This window comes from Pogona vitticeps, chromosome 4 (assembly GCF_051106095.1).
Source record: "Pogona vitticeps strain Pit_001003342236 chromosome 4, PviZW2.1, whole genome shotgun sequence".
Lineage (NCBI taxonomy): Eukaryota > Metazoa > Chordata > Lepidosauria > Squamata > Agamidae > Pogona > Pogona vitticeps.
Window position 1 is genome coordinate 16022821 of NC_135786.1, and position 11723 is coordinate 16034543.

The window sequence follows — 11723 nt, forward strand, 5'->3', positions numbered from 1 at the left end:
ATACCATTCTGATTTTCATAATGGTCTGGGAAGTGCACATTAATTTGCTTCCCTGAAAAATGAGGACCAAACAAAATTGCCCTTTCTTGCAATGGATGTGTAAAAAAGGTGCTGAGAACTGTTGGTAACCTTAATCAAGAACTGTCTGCATTTCTCTAAGCACTCCTTAGATGCTTTGATCTCTAATAGAGCTTCAGACCTACGTCAAATGTTGCTTCAGACAAATTTCTATGTGACTGTAGCATTGTGTGGACCATGTTCTCTAAATCCCAAGATATTTTTACTAATTTGAACTAGTTTTTGTGGCAATTATTTGCAGTCATTCAAATGTTCCACTTCAGAAGGAACCCCCAAACTCTCCTGATTTTGCTTTTGTCACAGTTTATTCTGGATTATTAATATTTATAGATCCTTGGGACACAGTCCAGGTGTGTTATCACAAGAAGGAAAAAAGATTCTAATAGCCAAAATATTGAAAAAGTGCCCAAGCTGAAAGGGGGGGGGGGAGAACCAGCTTATCCGTGGTTTGCCACAGTCCTATACAACATACAAGGGTGCCCCTCTTTTCCCCACCTCCTCATGGCCGTTGTCTTGCCCCCTTGCATGTTGTATATAAGGTTTCTTTATATCTGCAGTTTCAGGCATCCACAGTAGATTGTGGAACCAATCCCCTGTGGATACGGAGGTCCTAGTGACCATTCTTTCAGTTTCCATCCAGAACAAACCACAAAATCACTTCCCAGCTGTTTTAATATGACCACATCTTGTCAGACAGAGACCTTTACTACGAAGACTGAAATGGAGCATTTCTTAAGCCCCAAGAAAAATCTTCAAGAGGGCAGACCTTGAACAGATTCTTGTTGTCGCCTGAAGTTTCTAGCTAAAACCACCTGAATGTATTACCAGCAGTCTACAGTCCATCTTGAGCAATGGCATGTCCCTCACAGAGACTTTATGTGACAAGCCCAGAAAGACACCTATATTACCAGCAACAACAGACTTCCAAAGAGAGATACAAGCCTCTGTAAGAAATGTCATAGCAGATCCACGTGTCTATTTCGGCCACACTGTTCCAGGACCTAACAAGGTCATCTACCCCATCCTCGTCCTCCATCATGTCCCCTGCCAGCAATGTCCTCTACCACATTTTGATGCAAAGCTATCAGGTTGGTCTCTATGCAAAAGAATAAATGGACATAAATCCAACATAATAGATGGTATTTGGAGCTGACCCCTGAACATAGCTAGTAGATGCAGTCTTATGATTATTGATGATTAATGCAGAAAGGGCTGAATTGTTCAGTGGCAGATCATGTCCACATAAGACCCTGAATGTGGCAAGTGCTAGGTTGAAGGAGAAAATTTTATTAATTTCTAATAATTTATTAATTCTTATTTGTGAATGACTCTGGATAAATCCAAGGAGAGTTGAAAGATGATGCAGTATCGCAGTGAAAATACAGTTAAAGCCAGCCAGGAAGGCTTCTTCTGAAGCTGACGGGAGCCTTTTCATGGCCTTTTATGGCAGCATGGATCTGACCCAAAGCAGCCATTAACATCTGAACTTTTATATATGCTTAGGAAACAGTAATTGATTATATGACCCTTGGAAGCTCTAGTTGCTTTTAAATTACTTTCAGCCAGTAGAGCAGAATTATTTTTCAAGTGCAGAAAGCGGCAACACATTTCAGAAAGAGGTCTGTTGCAATAGTCAAGTTTAGTTTGTTCAGTTCTAATCGCTGTGAAGAAGCAGAGAAGAAATCACAGTGCCCCAGCCCTTTTTTGTGGAAAGGTGAAATATTCTCACATGGATAGGATTTGCCCCTTTTTCTTTAATTTGTTTTTTCATTTCCTGTAGTAGATATATAATTCATAGATTTATTCATTAAAATTGTCCAGATAGGAAGAATTCTTAGCAGTCCATGTTATATACTGTATTTTTCCGTTTATAACATGTCCCTGTTTATAAGACCCCCCCCCCCAATTTTCTAATCAAAAATATAAAAAACTTAGCTTTGAGGATTCAGCCTCTGTGCTCAGAATACTGTTGGACATTAGGAGTCCCTGTTGAATCTGAGCACTGCCTACAGGCTCCACCTCCAACAAGGTGTGTTCCAGTTGGTTTGTTCAGCATCAGCTGACATCAGTTCCATAAGGCTCATGATTAGAGGAAGCTAAGCCTCCTGACTGTAGGAAGCTAAGCCTCCTGACTGAAGGAAGCCTGTTTACAGAGGCAAGGTATGTGCCATTTTGTTCTCTCCTCAGCTGTATCAGCTTACTTCAGTGTATAAGACGCCCCTCAATTTTTAGTGTAATGATTTTAGGAAAAAGTAGTGTCTTATACATGGAAAAATACGGTATGTTTTCCACCAATATAGCCATTGGTGAATACTAATGGAAATGGCAGTCCAGCAATTCTTGGAGGGCTACACAATCCACCTTAGGTCGTATCATCCCTTAGGGAATCCCTAGGACTGAAATCAGACAACTTGTTAAGCATGTAGACCCAAGCATTTCATGCAGGTCATTCATTTATTTCTGCAAGGCACTGAGGAGTCTGATAACAACAGTCTGTTGTTAATGGGAGCTGTAGAAGTAAGATGTCATGGCCAGTGCCCGATCAACATCTACCTTCCAGATGCCCAGAAATCAAGTTGAATTAAAATCACTGATTATTTGACAGTCAGGTTGGTTTAAATCACAATTTAAATTTTTAAAATTTTATTAAAATTTAAATAGTGAAAACATTGGGGGTTTTTTACATTTAAATTGTGATTTAAATCAACTCCACTCTGCCAGAAATTTTACGTTTTACTTCATCTACTTACATAAAATTTACTTTTACGCAGGTAGATGAAGCAATGTTGAAACCAGAGACCGCAGAATATATTTTGGGAGACAACAAATCCCAGAACCCCCAACTGGTATGGAGACTGCCCATCTACCTGGAGGGGATTTTCTGAGCTGTGATACAAAAACTCCTGGGAAAGGATGCGGAGAGAGTTCATACATGACATTTTCATGCAAGGAGCTGAAATGGTTTCTTTCTTTCCTGAAAATGTCACGCATGTGCAAGTGTTTCCATCAAAGAGCTGCGATCAGTGGTGACTCTCTGACGAGTTAACATTTGATGGCAAATGCAGTTTGCTTCTGTTTAATACATGGCATGTTCCACTGTGGCCATGGAGAGTGTGACCACCTGGTGAACTGGCGCTCTTTCATGATCCAATGCTGACTTTCAGAACAGGAGGTAGTCTTCCCCCCCCCCCCCCCCCGTCACCCTGGACTGATGTCATACTCAGACTTCTTTGGGGGGAAATCCACAGAAATGCTGAAAAGTATTTTGCTCAATACCATTTTTGACAAGAAAAAAATTATACTAAATCTTTTTCCAGGTATCCATTTGCGAAACCTCCATTCGTACATAGAAGTGCCGTTGAGGTGCAATTACTGTGACGCAGCCTTCCACGAGCGCTATGCTTTCAGGCAACACAAGAAGACGCACAGAAATGAAAAGAGATTCAAATGTGATCAGTGCAATTATGCATGCAAACAGGTATTTAAGATAGTTGGGGTCCTGAGTGCTGGTTTGATTGGATTAGTAGGGCAGGTATTCTCTTTGATCACCTTGTAAATATTTATTGCAGCAGTCTGCAGTTAAACTCCTGTAAAACATAAAAGTTTGCAAATGTCAGAATGCAAAAACATACATGTTAATATTTGCAGTTTGTGATTAGGTTATTAGAACAGAGATGCTCGCCTGTTATTATAACTGAAGATCAGAAACCAATCATCTATAGCCATATGACAGTATCATAATGGATTAATTTCTACCATATTTTCTAAGGCAGGGATCCCCAACCCCCCGGCCCACGGCCCGGTGCCAGTCCGTGGGCTTCCTTGAACCAGACCACGGACACGGATCTCTGCCCCCCCTCACACGCATGTACAGTGGGCATGTCGTGCTTGCGGACGGGCGTGTCACACTCACGGGTGGGCATGTTGTGGTCCCAAAAAGGTTGGGGACCCCTGTTCTAAGGGTTTTGAGAAGGTGCTACAGTTTTGTAGTAAGGCTTAAAGCTGTGAATCATTCAGCAAACTCAGGAGCAGAGAGAGCCAGGGCTGTTTGCCTTCTACAGGTGGCAAGGGGATGAGAGCAGGATCATGGGGTTTTATGTCTGGTGCAGGTACTGGACTGATTTTCTAATGACAGAACTACACATTACTGTTCTGTCATTAGAAGAGAAACTTTCTTTGGAGGGGAAGGAAGTCTGTTTATTCTTGCCTCATTCCTCATGTTGCAAATTCACTTCCTTTGTTTTGTGATTAGTCATTAGGAGTTAAACGGGCTTCGTTAGCAAGTCTTAATTGCTCGAGTACAGAGCTTTAAAGGAAGTACATTCCTAAAGGGAAACATGGTAGAAGCAGGCAATATTCATCTTTTTTAAAATCCAATCCCAGTGAAGCTATTTCAGTTCTAAACCAGTGTCTGGAGTCAGTCATGGACTGGATGAAGGCAAACAAACTGAAGCTTAATCGAGACAAGACAGAGGTGCCCCTGGGCATGTGAAAAGGCAGATCAATGAATGGGGATTCAACCTGTGCTAGATGGGGTAGCAATCCCATTTAATATGGGACATTCACATCCTTGGGATGCACCCTCACATTTTAAAATTGAGGGCCAAGAAGAATTTCCTGTGCCCTCTAGGAAGCGGTGGCCAACCCCCACCCCCAGTTTAAAAAAAGTTAGATAGCATACATTTTGGGCCACTAGAGGGCACAAGCGATTTTTTTCAGTGAAAAAAATTGTAAGCAAAATACTAGGAGTGAGTGTCATGAGAACAGGGGCAACCCTCAGAGGGGCCCATGCATTCCTTGGACCTCTGGAGGCTGCCCACCCTTACGTTCGTGTGTCATTTCACCCTTTGGTCCAATTCAGATGTGGACTCTTATGTGGAGTTGATGGAAATGTGAAGAAGACCAGGTGTTGTCTTCACATGACCTTCTCCCACTGCGTTCAGCTCCATGGTCACCATCTTCGCATTGTGGAAGAAGAGGAAGGGCCTGTTCATGGGCACCTCAATATGTGCAGAAGTGCTGCTCCTGGAAGAAGTCATGTGAGCTCAGGCCTGTTCTTATGCCCTACTACAGTGGTGCCCCGCATGATGATGATAATCCGTCCCAGGAAAATCGCTATTTAGAGAAATCGTCGTCATGCAAAAACCCTTCCCCCATTGGAATGCATTGAAACCCGGGTTAATGCGTTCCAGTGGGGAAAATACCTTGTCATCCAGCGAAGATCACCCATAGGGAAGCCATTTTGCGAGCGCCGATCAGCTGTAAAAATGGCTGCCCTGCGAAGCATGGGTCCAGAAAACACAGGGCAGCCATTTTGCAGAGCTGAAAAAAATTGTCGTCTTGCAAACAAACAGTTCGCGAAGCACGGACCTAATCGACGTCCAGCAAAAATCCCCCATTGGAATGACTGTTTTGTGAATCGCTATAGTGATCACAAAAAGTCATCGTCATGTGGATTCGTTGTTTAGTGGGGTCGTCGTTTAGCGAGGTACCACTGTACTAGGTGTGAAACTGATACGTCAGGGCTGCATTGGAACGGAATCTGTTCGCTCACCGTCCTTTCCAGTCAAATCTCCCATCAGCTGGAATCCTTCCTCCCCCCCTTCCCCAAAATACATGAAAGTTGGTGCTTTGTTAGTGGATGACACATTTCCCCATTTCTGTATTTTAAAAAGTATTCAATTTCACTCTCCTGAAAAACATCTTGGTTTAAATATCTAAATTTGTGTTGGGCCAATTCTCCGCAACCTATTTATTTATTTGCTGATTCTGTATTACTGATGTCGTCAGCAGGCACATGTTCAGCTAAGAAAACTTATTTCTGAGCTTGCTTGTCCGTGGTACTCAGATAATGAGATGTATTTGTGTGATCTTTTCAAAAAGGGATTATTTATTTTTGAAGTGAACTTGAACTAAAGCAGGAGTGTTTCACTAATGCTCTTTCTGTTCTCATCTGTGTATACCAAACATGGGCATTGAAATAAAAATAAGACACTGGTGGGCCTGAACAAGGATTCATTTAGTCACCAGAATCTTTTCATCCAATTTCTCCTATATAATTGCAGCTTTGTGTTTTAAAACACACGGACACAAATACTAATTTCCAGAGAGGGAAATCTACCCCAAAAAATCAAGGGCGCCTTAACCCCCATACACCAGGATGAGACATTTTTCATTCAGTGGAGTTTTGTTATCTAATCTGCACAGAAATAGGCTACAAGGCACTGGGAAAATACCTGTTGATTAGATATGTGAGTGTTAATGTCATGGTGTAAACTGCAGTGATGAATTGCTGCTAGTTGGATCTCCTGTTGTGCACCAACTTACACAGCTGGCATGAGTGATACAGGTGGTGACTTGATAACATATTTATTTCTGCACTTTATGTGATTGCAATTATAGCACCATTGCTAAACAAGAGGATTTTGGTCATTGTGATGTGAGGAGTTGTAAACAAGATCTGTTTTTCAGCCACTTGCGATGCATGGGCTTGTTCAAAAATAGTTGACTTTGTTACAGTCATCTCTGCTTTTCTCTCCCCCCCCCCCGGTTCCCTAGGAACGCCACATGGTGATACACAAGTGGACACACACTGGTGAGAAACCCTTTGTTTGTGTCTCGTGCAGCAAGTGCTTTCGGCAGAAACAGCTTCTGAGAGTTCACTTCAAGAAACACCATGATTCCAGTTTTAAGCCAAAAGTTTATGAATGTCCTAAATGCGGCAAGGAGTATTCACGCTGGGTAAGCGGATTTGCTTCTTAAGGAAACCTCTTGGAGATGCATGTGATATACGTGTGATCCATGCTAGCCTGAACGGTGTATGTCCCAAAGGATCCACAAAGTCTGGTGTGGGCTGCAGAATTCGGTGTGTGTGTGTATTTGTGTGTGTATACTGTACTGTATACTCTCTCTCTCTCTCTCTCTCTCTCTCTCTCTCTCTGTGTTTGTGTGTATGTACACATATACTGTATATATTTATGTGTGTATGTGTTCACTAATCTCAATTCGTGTCCAGATCAGATGGAGGGGACAGTTATGGGTTCTCAGACAGAGTGGAGTGGTCATGACTGACCAGATAGGCGGCATATAAATAAAATAAAATAAGGGAGGAACAGTAAATAGGTTGTTGAATGATCTTTAGTAGATTAATAAAGGGCTGCAAACCTCAATTAATTTCTAAGGGCCCAAGTTTTGAAAAGTTACTTTTGAAGGATGAGTACTCTCGAGAATTTCCTAGCCAGTGTCCATGCTGACTGGGGGACTGGACCGAAAGGTTCTGTAATAATTCCATCACTGTATTAGTTTCAGTGAAGGTTTAGAATAGGTGCATTTATTTATTTTTTTAAATCATGGAAGATTTTTTTAAAATGTCTCTCTTCAACTTCATGTGATCAAACGGTGAGAAAAGATTGTGTCTGGTCGCATTAGAAAGAGATGCTTTGCTGGAAAGGATCTCCCTTAAAGCAAGTTTTCCCTCTGTGTCAGGGTATTTCCCCAATGGATCTCATCCTCACATAGCTACAAAGGTGGTTAACTAAATTGTTTTTGTCCCTTTGTGCTGGCCAGAGTAATATGCATAAGCATGCTGAAAAGTGTGAAGAAAGAAGAGCGATTCAGCCCAGCAAAGGAAGCAAGGGGAAAAAGAAAGCTGACAAAAGATCCAGCCATAACCGTCAACGAGAAGGTAGTAATTAAGTGGATCTCAGGTGGAGTTGCAGAGCTTGACATGACCAGTGTTCCAGATGTTAGGTTTTCAGGCGATAAATAGAACAGACATTGCAACGGCCGAAGCCTGAATCATGCACAGAGATCAGACCGGCCACCTTTTTGGACTGCAACTTCCAGAAGTCACCAGTTGGAATGGCCCGTGGAAGAGTCTGGGAGTCATAGACCAAAAAAGTATATTTCCTAAGTTCTGTTCTCCATTTCAGTAGTTAGTTAAAAAAAAAATACATAGATCTATTTGCTGTCTGAGAAAAGCATATATGGTAAACAAATTAAATAGTTAGTGTTCTGTGTTTCAAGCCTGGAAACAGGTCATTGCAAGCCAGGTATGCACATGAGTTCTGATTCTCATTTTATTATTTTCTCATTAAGAATATTGTATCCTTTAATATAAGAGATCTGTATCTCTTTCTCCAGCAGAACAGTGTTCATCCCCAAGCAAATTTACTTAACAGTCAAGGCAGCAGAAGCTCTCCATTATACAGCATTTCATAGTCATAAAGGTGCAGTGCTTCAAGTGATTTTTAAAAGGCAAAAATGTACCTATGGCTCATAGTATTCCGCCCTCCCATCCGGTAATCATCGGGGCTGTATTTTATTCTGGCATGTCATGAACTCAGGAATAATTAGAGAGCATCAGAGGTTGGGTGAGATCAGATAAATGTTAGTATATAGTTCACAGCTGAAGAAAGACAATGGCCATCAGAAAGGGAAGGGGACTTATAAAACCATTTAGTCCTGGGTCTAAAATTGTGTAATGGCACTACCAAATTCATTGTCTTATCACCCAGCCTTCCAAACCAGGTGAACTTCCCCAGCCCCCAACAAGTTGGAAATTAATTAATTAATTAATTAAAATTTAGGTCTGATTTTCCTGCCCAAATAATAAATGGAGCAATGGGCATTGGCCTCAAATGAAGTTACAGTCCCTGAGGCAATGAAGGTTTTGTGTGTGTGTGTGTTTTTTTTGTGTGTGTGTGTGTTGTTGTTTTTTTTTTTGTTTCCCGCAAAGTCCCGTCTCTCTCTTTTCCTGTCTCTCTTACTATGTCTCTTCAAGCAGCGCCTTCTGTGAACTCTCAGTTTGGTGTCTCATATGGTGTTCATGTTGGAGCATGGAGAAAAGGCAGTAAATTTTTGGATGATAGGAAAGCAACAGTTATTGTGAAATGATCTTCAACTTAATGGACAAGTAATGTGGCTGAAATAATGTGCCTTCTGCATCCAGAACAGCAACCATAGAGAAGCATGTATCCCAGTTGATTTTTATGGTGTGTTGCAATATGACGTTATTCATGGGTTAAAGGTAGCAAAAATTCCATTTTGGCATTTTTCAAGCTAGTGTCATACAAAGTAATTCCATTGTCTTGCAAATGGCTTTTATAAAGGTTTAACAATTAGAATTGTTTCAAGTGGCTTTTCTTCTCTTGCCAAGTGCAAGACACTTCTGAATAAACGGTTGGATTCCCTTGTCCCAACTACAATTTGAGAAACTGGAGATAGATTGATTTGATTTCATTCTTCAATGCCATTGATGTAGATCTCTTTAGTGACTCAACTTTTTCAGATGGCTTTTCCCCCCCAAAGTCTTAGGAGAGAGACATCATTGCCTATGAAGTGACTGCTTTGTCCTGTTTCTAAATCAAGAAGGCTCTGGAGGTTTTGAGAGCCAAGCTACATCAGACATTAACTATATAATTCTTCCCTATTATAACAAATCACCCATCCATGACCCCTGTTTTGGCAATGGCAGCTGTTAATTAAGGAGCAGAAATCCAGGCGCTCAGACACTCTGCATATAAAACTCTTTAAAAAGAGAAAGAACGGAGTTTGCCCCTTTTGAGATAGACAATTATTTGGAAAACCAAGAAAAGTTACTTTTTAACTCCCAGTCAGTAGTGACGGGTGACTCCAATCTCAAGGGGTCTATGAATCCATTCCGGATGCTGAAGCTATTTGAAGATAGTGTTGAGCACCTTGGATAGCTGCTGTGAAGCACAGACTAAACCCTGGAGCAGATTCACAGTTCCCCTAAAATTGGAGTCACTAGCCACCATTGTTCCCATTGTCTCCTAAGCAGCATGGCCAAGGGGGTAAATCCTAGAGGTTGGAGTCCGTTGTACATCATTTCCAGATTTTGATTATTTCAAAGATAATAATGTAAGACAGCAGTTTGTAGTAGAAATGTGCTGATTTATGTTTTTGACAGTTTTCCAGAATTCCCAAGTCCGTCTCAGGAATTCTGGGAGTTGCAGTCTAAAAACACAAATCTACACACTTTTGTTTGGGAGTACTATTTCTTAACATTGTATTGTATTAATGGTTGTGTCGTTGTTTTCCTTCAAATTTTAAGAATGCTGTCATTTCGTTAAAAATGTTACAATACAATAGTCTTATATCTAGGAGTTGCCAGGTTGTTAATGTTTGTGACAGGGCTTGTTTCGTTTTGTAAAATATTTGTGAACATCATTTTTTCACCAAGTTTCTTAAGCGATGGTAAATCTATGTCTCTCACTTTTATAAAGCAAACGATCTGAAGTAAAAGTAGAATAAAAATGTCTCACCGTGTGAATAATTCAAATCATAAGTATTTGGGAAATTAGGTATAAACCTGTAAAATTGGTACTGAAAGAGACACTCAGTTTAGGCGTTGCTTCTCATGCTGTATTTAACCTTCAAGAGTGGGAATGGCTAACCCTTCCGCCTATGTCACCACTTTCCTTACCAGAAAATAGCGCATCTAAAGAGGGGACCCCGTTCCTACTCATTTGGAGACTTTCTACATGATCAGAAACCTCCTCACTTTCCGTGTGAGGAAATTGATGACAGAGAGTAGGCAGGTCTACCCACTGTGCGGCTCACTTACTTGCTCTGTGAGCAGAGCTGTACTTGCTTTCAGAAGGATCCAGTTTCATCTGAAGTATACAATAAATATTTCTTCATTGTTGTGCAGTTATTTGAGTTCATTCTAGAAACATTGAAAATATGAGGTCTAGTCAAGCATTTTAAAAAGGGGTTCCTTTGAAATTGCAGGCAGAGAGACAGTTTTAGTCTGCCCCCTCCCGGTCACTGTCTGACGTGGTGGCTCTGCGGGTTAAACTGCAGAAGCCCCTGTGCTGTAGGGTCGGAAGACCAGCAGTCGTAAGATCGAATCCACGCAACGGAGTGAGCTCCCGTCGCTTGTCCCCGCTCCTGCCAACCTAGCAGTTCGAAAGCATGTAAATGCGAGTAGATAAATAGGTACCACCACGGTGGGAAGGCAACAGCGTTCCGTGTCTAGTCATGCTGGCCACGTGACCACAGAAACTGTCTACGGACAAACGCTGGCTCTACGGCTTGGTGACAGGGATGAGCACCGCGCCCTAGAGTTGGACACGACTGGACTAAATGTCAAAGGGAACCTTTACTCCCGGTCACTGTCTCCACATGAAGACCGTCTGAAGAGGACACTGTTTGCTACATGTGGAATCTCTCCATGTGATCAAGAACCTTAATTGCTGTAGGTCCTCAACTGCATGCATACATTCTACATGTTAGCAGAGGCTTTTTTAAAAAACAGATTCTGTCTAGACCTTTCTCCCTGCTCATGTTTTCAACTTCATCCAGTATTGAATTCCTGAATAGGGTAAGGACAGTAATCGGGCTTTTATTTGTGACTGAGGTTAAACAAGAATATGGCAAAACATGGTTGGCTTGAGAGGTTTTACTGCCCAAGTTGAAGGACATAAAGGTGGATCCATTTTCCATATACAAATACTGGCTGGATAAACAGTTCAACATGACTTTAACCTTGACAAGAGGGATAGATCCTTACCACATGTGAGGCATCATTCTCATTTAGGTACCGTAGTCCAATTCAAATGTGTCTTAAGATGGACAGTCATGGAGTCCAGGAGTAACAGCAAGGAGCATCTGCCACCTAA

At 41.6% G+C, this 11723-nt stretch overlaps 1 protein-coding gene across 4 annotated transcripts in view; it reads left to right on the forward strand.

Annotated features, from left to right (window-relative positions):
- The window catches only part of CTCFL (CCCTC-binding factor like), a 30452-nt gene extending 20077 nt beyond the window's left edge, over window positions 1-10375 (forward strand). For all 4 annotated transcript variants that reach the window (XM_020797479.3, XM_072996819.2, XM_072996820.2 and 1 more), the window contains exons 9-11: window positions 3396-3556; window positions 6637-6819; window positions 7645-10375. In XM_020797479.3, the coding sequence (XP_020653138.3) occupies window positions 3396-3556; window positions 6637-6819; window positions 7645-7773 (473 nt within the window). In that variant the 3' untranslated portion in view covers window positions 7774-10375. The remainder of the gene's footprint in view (window positions 1-3395; window positions 3557-6636; window positions 6820-7644) is intronic.
- Window positions 10376-11723: the final 1348 nt, after the last annotated feature.